The sequence below is a fragment of the Pipistrellus kuhlii genome, unplaced genomic scaffold (assembly GCF_014108245.1).
Source record: "Pipistrellus kuhlii isolate mPipKuh1 unplaced genomic scaffold, mPipKuh1.p scaffold_m20_p_120, whole genome shotgun sequence".
NCBI lineage: Eukaryota > Metazoa > Chordata > Mammalia > Chiroptera > Vespertilionidae > Pipistrellus > Pipistrellus kuhlii.
In genome coordinates, this window is record NW_023425428.1 from 411,237 (window position 1) to 428,298 (window position 17,062).

The 17,062-nt window shown below is 53.1% G+C and overlaps 1 protein-coding gene across 1 annotated transcript; it reads left to right on the forward strand.

The window, feature by feature from the left end:
- The first annotated feature begins 98 nt into the window (after window positions 1-98).
- Window positions 99-7,465, forward strand: ANHX (anomalous homeobox). Its single transcript, XM_045580343.1, has 9 exons — window positions 99-355; window positions 1,582-1,709; window positions 2,741-2,864; window positions 2,987-3,146; window positions 3,377-3,494; window positions 4,720-5,120; window positions 5,662-5,806; window positions 7,004-7,088; window positions 7,225-7,465. Exons 1-9 carry the CDS (start codon window positions 110-112, stop codon window positions 7,309-7,311), a joined length of 1,494 nt encoding a protein of 497 aa, XP_045436299.1. The 5' UTR covers window positions 99-109; the 3' UTR covers window positions 7,312-7,465.
- Window positions 7,466-17,062: the final 9,597 nt, after the last annotated feature.

A 17,062-nucleotide genomic window follows, 5' to 3' on the forward strand; every position in this document is an offset into this window, starting at 1 on the left:
GCCAGAGGGGCCGCTCCTAGCCGGCCTGAGGGCTCCTGTCCCGTCAGCCCGGGTCCGAGCCGCCGTCGTGACGCCTGCCGCCTTGTTCGCAGAGGGACGCGGGCCCAGGATGCAGAGCTTCCTGCAGCTGCTGCGGGAGGGCGGGGGCGGCCCGCCCGTGGAGGAGTTGGTGAGCCTGGCCGGCAGGCTGTGCCGGGACCTGCGGGATGACCTCGCCCGGGCGCAGCCCCTGGTCTCAGCCGTGCTGGAGAGCCAGCTCCGCCCGCGCCTCCTGGACAACCAGGACGTGGCCCTGGTGTGCGCCCGTGTGCTGGCCCAGCAGGAGCAGCACCAGGCCGCCTGCCGGCTGCTGGAGGTAGGACCCGCGTGGAGGGGGTGGGAGGTGCGGAGAGCGGGCGCATCCTGAGCCGCCGGCCAGAGCGAGGGAGAGAGGTTCTGTCAACAAGCCGGGTCGGTCCCCTCTCACCTCGCCGAGGTCCGAACAGCGTGACAATCCGAGGGAAACGGCCCATCGATGAGATCCTCACGGAGTGGGGGTCCCAGCGTGGCTTGTCGGCTACCAGTCGAGTAGCCAGCCACGGAGCAGGCCCGGACTTCTGTCCCTGAGCCTCTCAGAACTCAGAAAACAGAACCATCTGTGCCACTCGCCTGGGGGCACGGGAGCCTCCCTCATTCGCCACAAAACGCACACGGTTCAGGTCAGGCCGCCCGCCGGCAGGGAGAGCCTTGGCTTAACGATGCGGCCGAGGCCGACGGCGGATCCAGCAGAGTCAGTCACCGCCAGCCATACGCTCTTCCTGGCGATCTGCACCTCCCCCGCCAAGACGGCGCTGGGAACTCGGCGAAAGAGGCGACGCACTCACCCACGGGCCCCAGGGGAGGCTGGGCCAGGCGTCCTCCCTCTCCAAAGCGTGGTCATTGGTACAGGTCCCCCGGGGCTTCGCCCCACCTCCTTGCTGGCAGGAGACACGGCTCTTCCCAGGAGACACATGTGGTCGCCAATGACAACAGCGCCGCCTCCCGGTGGTCACCAGCCATGGCCTCCCTGCCCTTCCCCCTGCTCCTCAGCCCAAGGAGGACGGAGCTGCGCCCGCCTCGCGAGCTGGGGGGAGGCTGACATGCTGGTGTGAGTGGTGCCGGCTGGGCCTCCAGGTGCGGACCATGTGGCCTCGCCCCGCTGGCCGGCCCGTCCCTGAGCTGCTCCTCCCGAGGCTAGGTCCGGGCGATGGCAGGGCCAGGCTGTGAGGTGCGGGCCTCAGCGGGCTCTGCTCCACAGGGGTGCTGGGTGCTGGGTGCCAGGAGGCAGTCAGGGGCCCAGGCTGTGAGGTGCCGGCCTCAGCGGGCTCTTGTCCACAGGGTGCTGGGTGCCGGCCTCATCGGGCTATTGTCCACAGGGTGCTGGCCTCATCGGGCTGTTGTCCACGGTGCTTGGTGTCGGGTCTCAGCAGGCTCCTCTCCACAGGGGTGCTGGGTGCTGGGAGGCCACCAGGGGCCAGACTATGAGGTGCTGGGTCTCAGTGGGCCCTTGTCCACAGGGTGCTGTGTGATGGGTGCCAGGTCTTAGCGTGCTCCTCTCCACAGGGGTGCTGGGTGCCGGGAGGCAGCCAGGAGCTGGTGCAGCTCTGGAACGATATCCACTACCACTTGGCCATGAAGAGACTGGGCGTGGCCACGCTGACCTCCGTGCAAAAGTTCCGCTGCAGGAAGAGGTGGGCGGCGAGCGTCTGTGTGTGTGGGTATGTCTGTGTGTGTGTGTGTGTGTCTTTGTGTCTGTTTGTGTGTGTGTGTGTGTGTGTGTGTGTGTATGTGTATGAGTGTGAGTGTGAGTGTGTGTGTGCCGTGTGTATGTGTGTGTGTGTGTCTCTGTGTGTGTCTGTGTGTCTGTGTGTCTGTTTGTGTGTGTGTGTGTGTGTGTGTGTGCTTCTGTGTGTCTGTGTGTCTGTTTGGGTATGTGTGTGTGTGTGTCTGTGTGTGTGTGTGTATGTGGGTGTGTGTATGTGTATGAGTTTGAGTGTGAGTGTGTGTGTGCCGTGTGTATGTGTGTGTGTGTGCGCGCGCGTGTGAGTGTGTGTGTGGGGGCAGGCTCCTGGAATAGCACAGGGCGGCACTGTCCCCAGCATCACGGTGCAGGCAGGATGGGGTGGGGGATGTGGGGAGGGCGAGGGACAGGCTCACGTGGGGTTTGGGGTGAGTGGGGTGCCGTTTTGGCATCCAGGACAGTTGTTCAGTTGGTGTTTTTGATGTTAAGTTTCTCTGTAGACGTGTGCTATTTGTTTAGACGTCACTATTTCCTTTTAAAATAATTCATTTCCGCCGAAACGGGTGTGGTTCAGTGGATAGAGCGTCAGTCTGTGGACTGAAAGGTCCCAGGTTCTATTCCGGTCAAGGGCATGTACCTTGGTTGCAGTAGGGGGTGTGCAGGAGGCAGAGGAGCGATGATTCTCTCTCATCTATGTATCTAACTATCCCTCTCTCTTCCTCTCTGTAAAAAATCAATAAAATATATTTAAAAAAATAAAATAAAACTCATTTCCACAATGACCAAGCATAACTCACTCGGCATCCTCCGCACGCGGCTCTCCCAGTTCTTGGCCATTTTGGTCCGGGGAGCCATCCCCCCTTCAGGGGATGTGCCCCTGTGACCTGGCAGCATAGAAACGAGGAACAGCGGCCGTGGGTGGAGAGTGTGCGGGGCGCCGGGGAGAAGGGAGGCTGTCACCCCCCTTTCTGTGCTCCTCAGGAACCCACCACCCCCCTCCCTCTGCCCTGATGGACTGAAGAGCCGCAACTTCCCCAGGGAGGTGCGCCAGAAGCTGCAGAGCTTCGCCTCAGGCGTGAGCAGCAGCCCCAGCAAGGCCGAGCGGGTGAGCGCCATCTGTGGGGCGACCGGCCGCCGTACGTGCGTGCAGCCCCTCCCCCGGGCCCCCCTCCCCTGTACTCTCCCCCCCAGCACCCGCCCCCGGGCCCAGACCCCGTGTCCCTGCAGGAGGCCCTGGCCGCGGAGACCAGCCTGTCCGTGGAGCAGGTCTACAACTGGTTTGCCAACTACCGCCGGCGCCAGAGGGCGAGTCTCCAGCGTCTGGACCCGGAGCCCTCAGGCCCCCACCACCCCAGGCTCGTGGGCGGGCACCCGCCTCCGTGGGCAGGTGAGTGGCCCCCGGGTCCTGTGCTGGGAGCTGACCTTGGACACCGTGTCCAGGCCCAGGCCTCACCCTGACCCTGACCACCTCCCCCTGAGGAGCAGGAACAGAGGCTGAGGGTCAGACGGGCTGCCGCTGCCCTCGTGTGTGTGTGTGTGTGTGTGTGTGTGTGTGTGTGTGTGTGCGCCCGCATGTGCGTGCGCGCGCACACATGCCAGGACCATGTCTTTCCACAGGAGGCGAGGACCACGGGCCGGCACGGACCCTGGTGACCACGCAGGGGCTGTGGCAGCCTCCGGTCCTGGCCCCTGACGTTCCTGGAGATGAGACGGAGCCCGAATCGCTGACTCACAGGTATTGCCGCTCCCGTGGGCTGTTCTCCCGGCTCAGCTCCCCCCACCCCCATAGGAGAACGGGTGGGGAGCGAGCACGGGCTGCTGGGCCAGCCGGGACCCGGTCCGAGAGGGCTGTGGGCGCAGGGGTGCGGCCGCCCCAGCCAGGAGCCCAGGTCAGTGACCTGGCACTTGTCCACCGAGACTGGCTCACAGCCTGGTGTCCTGAGCACGAGGGAGGAGGGAAAACAGAAAGAAACACCCAATCCCTCCACCTGAAGGCACACCCGGCTGTTGTCTTTGTTTTTTCCTGGTGTTTCCTGTTGCTGATTTCCCTGAGCTGATCCTGTTCTCTCTGCCGGTTCCCACTGCACCAGGATCGTGCCTGGGCCTGGCACCTGCTGTCTGGGGGCAGCACCTGTCTTGTGGTCTCTCTCTATGCACCTGTGGAGTGGGGGCTGGTAGGCCCCGCCCTGTGGTGGTTGCAATGGTTTCAGGAGCACCAACTGGACACTGAGCATTTGTGGATCTTTAATTCTTTCTATATCTATATATATCTATATATCTATATCTATATCTATATAAATTTTTTAAAATATATGTTTTATTGATTTTTCACAGAGAGGAAGAGAGAAGAATAGAGAGTTAGAAACATCGATGAGAGAGAGTCATCGACCAGCTGCCTCCTGCACACACCCCCCCCACTGGGGATGTTCCCGCAACCAAGATCCATGATCTTGACCGGAATCGAACCTGAAATCCTTCAGTCCCCAGGCCGAGGCTCTATGCACTGAGCCACAACCGTTTCAGCTGGATCATTAATTAGTTTTTTTTAAAATATACTTAATTGATTTTTTACAGAGAGGAAGAGAGAGGGAGGGAGATACAAACATCAATGCTAGAGAAACATCAACCAGTTGCTTACTGCACACCCCCCATTGGGGATGTGCTCACAACCAAGGTACATGCCCTTGACCGAAATCGAACCTTGGACTCTTCAGTCCGCAGACCGATGCTCTATCTACTGAGCCACACCGGTTTCAGCTGGATCCTTATTTCTCTACATTATTGTCCCCTGCTGCCTGGTGTTCCTTTGAGACCAACCCTTGTTTATTCAGTCTCCATGTTGGCCCTTTCTAACCACGTCTGGCTTTCAGTGTTGTGGGCCTTTGAAGGAACTGCGTGCGTTTCTACGTTGGGTTTCCCGTCATACTTCCTAAGTGTCTGTAGAGCGTCTGCAGCCACAGGGGGAGCAGTGAAGGCAGCAGGATCGGGGAGTGGTGTCCCCTGCGGGCAGGGACTGTCCCTGCCGGAGCGAGCCCCTGTCCACTGAGGGACAGTGTTGGTGGGTTTCCCAGCTCCCTGCAGGGCGGCGAGATGTACCCAGAGGGGCCTGGCCACGACCCGTCCACTCTCCCCGCCGCCTGTCCTGACCCTGGCCTCGGGGGGCTGGCTGCCTGCAGCGACTTCCTGGACCCTTCTGCCGCCCCCAAACCGTGGCTGGTGTCCCTCACACTGGGCCCCCCCGGGGACACCTCCGCCCCGACCGCACCGCTGGTGCCCGGCCCCGGGCTGCACTTCTGGATGCCCCCTTCGGACGCCTCTCTGTCCATGTCCATCGCTACGCTCGCCGAGCCCAGCTCCACCGGTGAGTCCACTCCGCTGGGACCAGGAGTGTCTGCACCAGAGGCTGCAGCCCTGGGAGGCTCCCGGGTGGGGGTATGGGAGGCATCAGGGTTTCCACCTGAACCCTGTGTTTGATCAGACCCAGAACCAGTGAACCTTAGGTTGAGGGGACAGTTTGCATACTAGCCTTTTATTCTGTAGGATAGAAACTGAGTGTCATATGCAAATTGACTTGTTATTCCAACATACAAGATGGCCTCCCCCATGTCGTAAAAAAGATGGCTGCCCTCGTGGACAACAAGATGGTTGGCAGGGGAGAGAAATTGTGGGCGATCAGGCCATCAGAGGAGGGCCGTTCTGGGCAATCAAGCCAGGAGGAGAGTGCAGTTTGGGGTAACCAGGACTGCAGGAAAGGGCATTTAGGGGGGACCTAGACCTGTAGGGGAGGACAGTTAGAGGCGACCAGGCCTGCAGGAGAGGGCAGTTGTGGGTGACCAGGCCTGCAGGGGAGGGCAGTTGGGGCCAACCAGGTTTTAGTGGGCAGCGGCCTTTCCTACATGCAGGGTTCCCTGACCCGCCCGGCAGCCACTCGCAGAGCACATTCCTGGAGGAGGGTCCTGGCACCAGCGTCAGCCATGCAGGACAGGCGGGCAGCTTGCTGGTGACCCCGCCCCCACCACAGGCTCCAGAGCTGGTCCTGCCCCAGAGGTAAGGCCGGAGCCCAGCTCACAGCACTGGCTCAGCTTGTGCTGAAGTCCTTTGCTCAGTTTCTGGAAACCACAGCCGTCCCCTAGCCTGTGTCTCCAAAGAGAAGAGGGTGGTTTGCGCTCAGACAGGACTCCTGGGACTCGAATGGATATGACATCTGTGCTGTGGACGGTGTTTAGGCCTGAGATTCCCTGGCACCCAGATTTCTGGCATTTTCTTTCCCAGCTAAAGGCTGTCAGGATTTCTGAGCCGCATAGAGATCCTGGTTTTATTCCAGAGTGAAGGATTTTGTTGTTGTTGTTGTTTTTTAAATGTATTTTATTGATTTTTTTACAGAGTAAGAGAGAGAAATAGAGAACTAGAAATGTCCATGAGAGAAATATCGACCAGCTGCCTCTTGCACACCTCCTACTGGGGATGTGCCTGCAACCAATGTACATGCCCTTGACTGTAATCGAACCTGGGACCTTTCAGTCCCCAGACTTACGCTCTACCACTGAGCCACACTGGTTTCGGCCAGAGTGAAGTTTTAAAGGCCTTGGCAGCCTAGGTGCCATGGCGTGGCCGTGGGGCAGGGAAAAGGGTCCAGGAGCCGGCACACAGGAGGGACGGACGAATGTGCTGGGGGAAGGGTGGCATCCTCTGCTGGATTGAATTTCTGAGAGGGACCCCCAGGACTGGGGTCCCAGAGTTTGTGTCTCACAAACCTGACCCTGAAGGCCAGGTGCCGAGCGAGGACAATGATTGGGGGACATGAGAGGAGTGGGGCAATCCCACGTCAGATGGTGGGAGAACTCTGCCCGTCCCCATAGTGACATGGAGTCCGGGACAAACGTGTGCGATTGCCTTTAGGGACCTGCCAGCAGGTCTCCTGGGAGCCGCACCGCCACCATCCCCGACATCCCTCTGCTCCCTCGTTGGGTGTAAGGTGCTCTGTTTCCCTCCCCCCAGCCCGTCCCCTCTACGTGACCTTCTCGCTGCTCCTGTCCTGTGAGCCGCTCTGGGGCACTCCCCACTGACCCACAGGCCCTGCAGGGCGCTGTGCCCCCAGGGCTCGGGGACGAGATGGGTGTGAGGGTCTGGCACCTGGGGGGCTCCTGAGGGGCAGACACCCTCAGGCATGTTTCCCACAGGCTGGGAGGGGAGGCTCGGCGCCCACGGGAGACCAGCCCTGTCCTGACGTGGCCTCTCTTCCAGCGTCCCGGAGCTGGCTCCTGCCCCATCGGCCTTTCCCGGGCCTGTGCCCACTGGACAGCGGAGCGAGCCCCTGCCCTCCATCCCGGTGAGCTCTCCTAGGGGCACCATGGGTCCTTCCTCCTGGACTCACACCTGCCTTTGGAGGGAGCACGTCGGCCAGCGATGAGGTGGGGGAGCCGGGCCGGGGCGCCTGCGTGTGCAATGCTATGTCAGCTTTCCAGGTGCCGTGGCCCGACCGCCAGGCCTCCGGTGACGCCTTCTGGGTGGCCAGCATGCTCCTGGAGCTCGCAGGGGGCAACCTGGGCTGAGCCGCCCCCGGGTGCCAGGCCCGCATCCCAGGGGAGACAGCTGTGGACATTCGACCGTTCAAGTTCCAGAGCCTCATCCCAATGAGAAGAGGAGGCTCCGCCTTCCCTGGGGCTCCACTGGGCGGTGTGTGCCCCCGGCCCGCGCCCTGTTTGCCCCGTTTGCCCCGTTGTTTATGTCTCTGCTGGGAGGTGTGTGCCCCCGGCCGTGCCCCTTTTGCCCCGTTTTCTGGCAGCTCCCGATGTGGGAGGAAGCGTTTGAGAAATGCTCCACGATCCCAAGTCCACGGGTGTGTGTTCCACTCAGACCACGGCGGATGTCAGGGCCACCCCCGAGCAGCCGTGGGCAGGAGACTGTCCCCCTGCCGGCCACTCGCCCGCCTGCTCTGTGCCCTGCGCCCTGCGCCCTGCGGCAGGACAGATGCCCCCAGCTGACATGGATTGTGTGAGTGGGCGGCATTTCTGTGCCTGGGGGGCTTCTCCCAGTTGCATGTGCCATCCCAGCAGGTGGCGGGTGCCGTTCATTCTTAGGTTGTAATCTGTTGTGTTTTCCACATGTTCTGTTCCATTAAATGAAAGTTTCATGCTCTGTACGCCTCGTGTGTATTCAGCTGAGCGCTGCCTGCCTCACGTGGTGTCGCGTGTCTCCGTGTCACACTATGGTCACGGGGACATCTCTGCCATCTGCCCTGACCTGACCGGATGGTGCTGTTGTGGGAGCAGGAGCTGCCCTGGGGGTGGCAGTGGCCGGACACAAGCACACGGCCCCTGGCGCCCTCTGTGTGGCGCACCCCCTGTCGCCGGTTATCCCCTTGGCACAGGTGACGCTGACACTCAGGACTGTCGCCTTCAGGAATCGTCCTAAGAGCCTCACCTTTTCTATGGTGCCCGGTGACGTGTCCTGAACAGGTTGTGTTACCGTGAGGAACAAAGGCAGTGTGTGCCCCTGGTGCTCATGGGATACCGTGGAGATGGGAACAGCAGGCAGTCCTGAGGCGTTGCCAGTAGAATGTAGTGAATGAGGGCCGCTGGGATCCAGGGTGTGTGGAAGCCAGCGCTTGAGTGGCTAGACGCTGGGAGCTCCCTGAGCTCAGCCACCACAGCCGAGGGCCCTCTCCGCCTCCTCCACTCCGCCCTGTGAACCTGGGGCCCATCTCATCCCACCCTCATGGCCAGAACCTTTCACCCTTTACACATTCGTTCATACCCCTCATGTTTATATATATATATATATATATATATATATATATATATATATATAAAATAGATTTTTTACCGAGAGGAAGGGAGAGATATAGTTAGAAACATCGATGAGAGAGAAAACATCGATCAGCTTCCTCTTGCACGCCCCCTACTGGGGATGTGGCTGCAACCAAGGTATATACCCTTGACCAGAATCGAACCTGGGACCCTTCAGTCTGCAGGCTGACGCTGTATCCATTGAGCCAAACTGGTTTCGGTATCCCTCACGTTTTTCATTCCCCCAAACCACCAGCCTTTGATTTTAAAAATCTTACCTAATAATAGAGAAACATGTATTTTCACTGTACCTTTGCTGCACCCATAGACAATCAGAGTGAGTATGCAAATTAGCCAAACAAAGATGGAGGTTATTTTGCATATATACTTAGGTCCCAGGCACCTCCTTGGCACCCAGGTCACTCCCAGCCGGCCATCGGAGGGCCCAGGCCTGTCATCGGAGTGGTAGGGCACTTCCCAATCTTAAAGCCTGGGGCTTGCGAAGGGGCCGAGCCTGGGACTAAACACAGGCTATCCAGAAGGCAACGCTGGGTTGTCCAGCTGCAGCCTGGCAACCCATCACTGACTGCTCAGTTGGCTGAGACCCAGAAAGTGATTCATGGTCCGATCTGCAGTCTCAGTGGAAGCTGTTGATCAGTGCACCTATCTCTTGCTTTCTCTCCCTCTTTCTGATCTCTGCCAGTAGCCAGGCTTTTCTTTCTCTCCTAGCCTACTTGGGGGCTGCTGTTAAACCCAGTCTGTGATCAGGCCCAGTGATAGGCCTGGAGATGCTGACTGGCATAGGAACCAACCAATCATAGCCAAACTTTGTTGCTGTGGGGTACCAATGTCTCCTAGGAGGCAGAGCTTCTGACGCTTACTGGCAGAGGAACTGGCCAATCAGAGCCAAATCTTATTTACTTCCAATATTGCTTCATACTTTTTCAATTTACTCCAGTGACATTAGGTTAAGATTCAGTACTTTTTTCTCCTTATAAATTAGCTGTAAACACATTTTTTTTGAATAAAATAATCTAGTTAATACTTTGGTTTTGAATCCTGTTCTTGTAACTCAGAAGGTTCTGTTCAATACCGTATGCCTCTTTCAGAATGAAACATGCTAAGAGCAAGCATCCTTTATTTTGTGATTTTTCAGAATGTAATCATAGAGCATAATTATACACTGGTTTATGGGATAAACGCTTATAATTTTTTCTTTAATTAAGTTACTGATTATGCTGTCCATGTCTATAGATCTCTGTATTACTATGCTAGCCCTTATGGGACACTGTAAGCCAATTCCAGCTCAAAAATAATCCTCTGCTGCCCTCCTGTGGTCATTCAAGGAATAATACGCGATGCCTCTGTCCGTGGTTCTGAAATCTCAGGTAAAGCCCCGTGAACACGACCAAAATTTCTACCCAAAAAAAAACACCTCCACAAAATCCTCGATGCTGTCCAAGGCAGCGATCATTGTCTAGTTACGGCTCTGTGTTCTTATCTCTTCCCGCCCCTGCTCCGCAAAGGGAGGCCCCCATAGACCGCTGCACTGAGGTTCCACTTACGGTGATCCTCCCACCCACCCTGCCTAATATGTTCGCTGGTGCCGTTGTTAACTGGAGTGGTGAGTATGTGTCTGGCAAGCAAATGCTCTAAATAGTGAGCAACACCAGCTACGAATTGCATGCACTTTTGTTGTTCTTATTTTGAATTTATTTTTACGTCTAATTGGCATACAGTAATACATTACTTTCCCGTGTACAACACTGTGATTGAACATTTATATCCCTTACTTAGTGATTACCCCACCAGTCTATCTCACATCTGTCTCATATGCCTGTGCTGCAGTTACATCTCGATGCCTTATTACCTAAGTGGTGGTGTGGACTTTTTCAGCCCCAGTGGGGACAACCCAGGGCTGGTGCTGTTCAAGGTGAATAGTGAGCAAGATGCTTGCAGAAGAGCAGTTGGAGGCTAATGCGTTTCAGAGGGTCGAGGGGCTGTGTCCTGGAGCAGTGTGTGTGACTGCAACACTTCAGGGGCTTAGGCTAAAGGAGCAGTGGCTATTTGGAGCTGATTGAGAGTAGGATGTGAGACTCAAAGTCTCCTGCAGCTGCTGTCACAAGACATGTTTTTCCAGAAGCTCTAGGGAGAACAGGCAAGCCTCCTATATCCCCTGAGAGAGGAACACCCTGGATATCCCACAGGTCCCAGTGCGATTACAGACGCCCTTATAAGGAGGCTGCAGTAGGGTCAGAAGCGGACAGATAGATGTGACTGTGCTTCTGGCTGTGGATGATGGAGGCCAAAGGAGAGGCATGTCTTGGGGGAGGCTCCAGTGTCATTGTGGGCTTGTCCTCCCCGCGGTTGTGGATGCCATGCAACATGTCCTGCATGTTCTGGTGGAACATGCGGTTGATATGTCCTTGACCATCCTGAGGGCCCTAAGGACGGTGGTTGGAGGGCCAGAGACCCGGGATGCCCGATGCCAGATGGTGTGCAGGGACCAGGTACTGCCTTGCTCCCTGGGGAGCAGTGCTCTGCCGCCACCACTGCGGGGCATGCAACCAGGGCAGTCCCTCGGCAAGATCCACTGGGCAGGCTACGCCCCATTCCCTTCCCCTCAGGCTCTGTCTACTCACTTTTAAAAATATTAATTTTAGGGCAGTCAAGGGTCAGAGGCTAAGGCTGGGACTTGGGCTACGGCTGGGGTTGATGTTAGGGATTCAGGGTGAGGGGTCAATGTTGTGGTCAGAAGTGGAAAAGGTAAATTATAATTGGAAAGAGAATTTGCTTCTCAAAAGATGAGTTTGGTTTGCTGAAGATGAATTTGAGGTGTGTTTCAAAATGTGAATTACTCTGTATTTGAGAAGCATCCAAAGGAGTCACTCTTTCCAGGATCCTAGTCAATTCTAACATTGCTTCATATTTTTTCAAGTTACTTCTGTGACAGAGTTATTATTACTGAGCCATTTTAAAAAATGTTAGTAAATTAGTTGTAAATAAGTTTTTTTTCTGATTAAAATATTGTCTTTAATAGTTTTGTGTTGCATCACATTTATTTTGAACCGTGTTCGGGTAACTTAAGGTCTTCTGTTAGATACCTATGCCTGTTTCTTTCAAAATTGAAAGATAAAGTAATCCTGTAGAAATATGTTTAGTAAGGACTCCTTATTTTGTTATTTATCAGAATTTAATCATACATACAGCAGAGTTATACACTAGTTTTATAGGTTAAGGCTTTCATTTTCCTTCAAGTTAGTTACTGTGTATACTGTACACGTCTGTCTATGGACCTTCAAAGGAAGCTGTCAGATCAAAAACTATCCTCTGCTGCCCTCCTGTGGCCATTCAAGGAATGACACACTGCCTCTGTCCCTGGTGCTCAAATCCCAGCTAAAGCCCTGTGAAGCCAACTAAAAATTCTACCCAGGAAAACATGGTCAAAATTTCAGCGAGGCTGGTCAGGGCGGCAATCATTCCATCCCTGGAAGGACCGCAGTCACAGTTGTGTGTTCTTCACCTCTTCCTACTCCAGCGAGGTACTGGAGTAGTGTGAGAAGTAGTGTCCTTGCGAGAGGCTACCATAATCCAATAATAAGGCATGCAAGACATCACAGGTATCCTTCACTAAGGTTATTAGTCATAAGTTTACAAGTTACTAAGATACTGGTTACTAGTTACCAGTGTACATGTTACTGCTTACTAGTTACACGGTTAGCAGGTAACTGATTGCCTGGTTACTGGTAAACTGGTAAACTGGTTACCAGGTAACTGGTGGCCAGGTTATTACTTGCCATGTTACTAATTGCCTGGTTGCTAGTTACCTGGTTACTAGTTACCAGACTATGGTTACTATGATAGTTACCAGTTTACTTTAGTAGCCATGAAAAAATTAACACTGTATGCTTATGTCTGTGGTACTGAAATTCCAGCTAATGAACATAACAAAGAATTCTGCCCCAAAACAAGTTGGGGGGCAGCAACAAACAAACAAATAAACAAACCTCAAAATCATCCAGGTGGGACCATTCCTTCCCTGGATGGACGAGATTCTGCAATCCTTCCTGCCCAGCCCAAAGAGAGGGCTAGGCTGCTGCAATGACATTGTGAACCTGTGCATTCACTGTGCCAGTCAGTACCCTAGAGGCTTCCATTTATTTTTCTTTTCTTTTTTGAAGTTTTTATTTATTTATTTTTATTAAGATATTACATGTGTGCCAAGCCAAAACTGGTTTTGCTCAGTGGATAGAGGGTCAGCCTGTGGACTGAATGGTCCCCGGTTCGATTCCGGTCAAGGGCACGTACCTGGGTTGTGGGCATATCCCCAGTATGAGGCTGACAGATAATTCTCTCTCATTGATGTATCTAACTCTCTATCCCTCTCTTTTCCTTTCTGTAATAAATGAAAAAAATATAAAAAAAGATATATGTGTATATACCTTACCAATCCCTCCCCCCATTCCTAAACATGCTTTCTATAGGGTGCCATGATTGAAACTGTCAGTAACGGCAAGGCCACCATTAACGAGGCAGCTGGTATTATTTGTGAGTGTTGTTTATGGTAGACACATGCCCCCCCCCTTTTTTTTAAAGTATCTCAAATTTATTTATTTATTTTTAATATATTTTATTGATTTTGTACAGAAAGGAAGGGAGGGAGAGAGAGAGAGAGAGAGAGAGAGAGAGAGAGAGAGAGAGAGAGAGAGAGAGAGAGAGAGATTTCTGTTTTCGATTTGCTCCCAGGAACCTCGGTGCGAGCCATGTCGTCTGTGTCCATGGTGCTGAGAGGTGTCTTATTGTCAAGGCGTTTCTCACGTTCGTCAGCAGGTGTCGCCAAGTCCTCACCGATGACATTGTGCTGAGAGGTTTCTCTCTTTGAAGGCGTTTCCTCCGTTTGTCAGTAGATGTCGCCAAGTCCTCAGCGATGATACTTCTTGGTGCTCCTGTCCATGTTGCTGATATGTGTCTGGTTGTGTAGTCGTTTCTTGCGTTGGTCATCAGGTGTCGCCAATGATACATGTTTATGTGTTGTTTTGCTGGGGAGTTTTCCTTGTGATGTGTTGGGGTGATGTGTGCCTTTGCAGAGTGTGTTGTCAAGGGGTTATCCTTTTTTGCGCCCCTCAAGTGAGTTGCCGTTCATGGCTAAGGTGTGTTGTTATTTGTGACGTCTGTTGAGGCGTGTGGTGACTCTGTGCGTTTTCTTTTTCCTTTTTTTTTTTTTTTTTTTTTTTTTTGTGGAAGTTGTGGTTGTGTGTAGCCAAGTGTTCTGGAATGGAGCCGAGTGTTCCTAAATGTTGTTCAGAGGCAGTTTTGTGAAGGTTTAATTTTTTATTTTAAATTTAAATGAAATAGTGTGACGTTGATTGTGATTCGTTGAGAATAGGATTGCATTGTTATGCGAAGAATGTTCCTTTTTTGTTCCTCCCAACCACAACACTGAGTGTTGTGGTTGGGAGGCGATGACCCTGAGGCGTGAGGAGGCCCCGTTCTACTGTCCAAGGCCCTGTGGACCCGTGTCCCCCCTTCCCCCCATACCTGCCATTGTGAAGGCAGCCATCCGCAGGTGTTTGAGCCCCCATGTGCAGTTCATGTACCGGGGCATGTGTTGCCTGTAAGGTTTTCATGATGAAATGGTGGAGTGCATTGGGCTTGCCGGCATCCCCCAAGGGCAAACCCCTCTCCCCCAGGATGCAGTTTGAGTTTTCTTGATTCCCTGATGCCATGGAAGTGCTTTGAGCACTGTTTGTTGTGAAAAACCAGCTGGGGTCTCATTTGTGTGTTGAGTTCTGGTTGTGTTTCCCATGTGGTTTGCAGGCCGTTTTTTCTTGCCTTAGTGAGGGCATGGGTGCCTGGCACACTAGCAAATTGAAGCGAATTCTAGGGCACCCCTCCCCCCCCCCCCCCGCCCCCTAGGCTGCAGTTGAATGCAAAGGTTGAAATGCAAAGGAGTTACTCGATGTCTAAGTCCTGGGGCGGGCAATCTGTTCCCTGAGGACGAGCCATTTGCATCTTGATCGGCCATTGTTGTTTTGTATGTGGGAGGACCTAGTTGTGAAAGGTGGTATTGAGTTTGAAGTTCCGTTTTTGGTCCCCCTGCGGGCGCATCTCCCCCACCTTCCCCTGGGATCTGAAGTGTTTTCTTTGTTGTTGTGAATGGTTAGTGTTAAGTCGTCTGCAGCCATCTAAATGTTTTGTTTTGTTTTTTTGTTTTTGCAAAATAGCACTGTAAACCCGCTGTCCAGAATTGTGTGGGTGGGTTGGGTTTCTGTCACGTCCTGCACGTCTGTGTCCTTGTTTGAATGAAATTGTGTGAAACTAGGTGTTGCAAAGTTGTATTTTGTAGAGCGTTGTGTCCATGCGTGGATATTGTTGTGCATCGTGTTTTCTGTGTGTTTGTTAAGGTCGTGTCAAAGCTCCGTGTTAGCTAGGAGGTATGAGGAGAGACATTTATTGGGGCAGTAGGTTCGCTGTGTGTGTGGATTTTTATATTTTTTTAACTAAGAAACGATGGCATGAGATTGTCTTATGTGTATGTTGGTATTTTTTTTGTGCAATTTTTAGTTCCCATGTGTTGTTGTTGGTCCTTACAGTTGCTGTGTTTCCGCCGTTGTCCCAGTGGGTCCATGGCTGTTTTTAAGTGGGGCATTTGGATCATTTCCTTGTTTGTGTGTGTCCTTTTCTAACTTTTGGTTAATGTGTAAATGTTGGTTGACCAGGAAAGTAGGTGTTGCCTCTTGAGGATGCTCTGAAAAGGCAGTGAGTTCTGGAAAATCTCCCCAGAATGTGGATGAGTCTCCTGAATATCAGAGTGTGTGTGCGTTTTCCTCTATTTATGATTTCTCCTATGGACTCCCCCAAAGTATAAGAAATTGTGCAAACTGGTTTGGCTGATTGTGTTGCTATGAAAGACCCCCAGAGGGAGACCCTCACTCTGTCCCACGGACAGACGGCGACCCCAATCAACCGCAGGAGGCGTCACTTGATGCAAACAGCAAGAGGCTTTATTCCAGCGCGATGGGGCTCAACTAGTAACTCACACAGGAGCAGAGGAGTCGAGCCCCGAGCAGAAAATCTTACAAGTATATATAGGCAAAAACTATATGTCGGGAGGGGTTACTCACGGAGGGGGAAGAGGGGAACAAAGGAATTCTAAAAGGGGAGACTGGGTTTGTTAACATATTTTATGACAAGGCTTGCGCTAAGTCAACAGTCCTGTCCGGTAATCTCGCACTCTATTTCACTTTGAACTGTCAAAGCAAGGTTTACTCTGTTATCCTGTTTCTCTTATCTTGTCGGAGTAGACCTTGCTCTGTTTACTCCCTGCTCGGGGCTATTTCCTGAGACAACTTTAAGGGTCCTGTTCCCATCACTGGCGGGGGCCTTGGATAGTTGAGATAACACAGACAGCTTTTAAACATTTTTATTCTTTCAGCTAAAGCGTCTGGCTGCGGAGTGAAAGGTTCCTGGATCTTACCCGGTCAAGGTCATGTACGGTTGTTGTGCTCACATTTTCCGGTGGGGGGGGGGGGAGGCTTGCATGAGCAGCTGATTGATGTTTGCTTGTCATCCATGTTTCTAACTCTGTATCCCTGTCCCTTACTTTTGGAAAGAAGAAAATAAGAAGTCACCAACATATCCATTAAGAAACAGAGTGAGAAATTGTTTCCAGATTTGGTTTTGAGCCGGAGCCCAGCTGTTCATACTGGCGTGGCTCAGGCTGCCGTGTGCGTGCCGTTCTGTTGGTCACGTTTTGCTGTGTGTGGATCACTGGGATTTTAGAAAAGGCACACGAGGCTTTTTTTTCTTTTTTGTTTTTTGTTTTTGTCATCTTGAGTGCAGAAGCGTTGTGGGGTTGTAGGTGAGGGGCTGGTATGGGACAAAGGAGCGGGGCGTTGTCCTCCCACGGGAAAGAGAAGCTGTGAGATGAATCATGAAGGTGGTGGATTGAAGTGTGGTTGTTGTAAAGTTTCAGCTGCGAGGTTTGAGACGCAGAAGCAAGACACAGAGTCCAGGCGATTAAAAAGGGGAGAGGCTTGTATCTGCGCTATCAGGCGATGTCCGCTGGTCTGAGGGTGGGCCAGGGAAGTTGACGCCAGAAAGCGGCGTAGGTAATTGTGTTTTACAACTGTGAAAGAAAAGAGCCATATGCTAATCTGAGAAGCTCAGGGAAGGCTTCGGTGGCAGTCTTGCAAACCCAGAGACCTAAGCTAACCACAAAAGATGGATTGAAAATTAAATATCTAACAGGTTACAGTAGGTAGTAATGTCTTTAGAATTTAGTCTTTAGGATTTATAATTTAGAACAAAGTTAATTTCCTGTGGTTTGAACCTTTAAAAGGTACTGCCTACCACTGCAATGGTGCAGTCGCGCGGAGAACATCTGCTTGTGGTGCTCTCGTTGCTGTCCTGTCCAGATATTTCAATAAATCCTTGCTTGCTGTTTAAATTAATTATCAGTCTCCGGTGGTCTTATTTTGAACCCATGGTTCGACCCCACAACACAGAGTCCGAG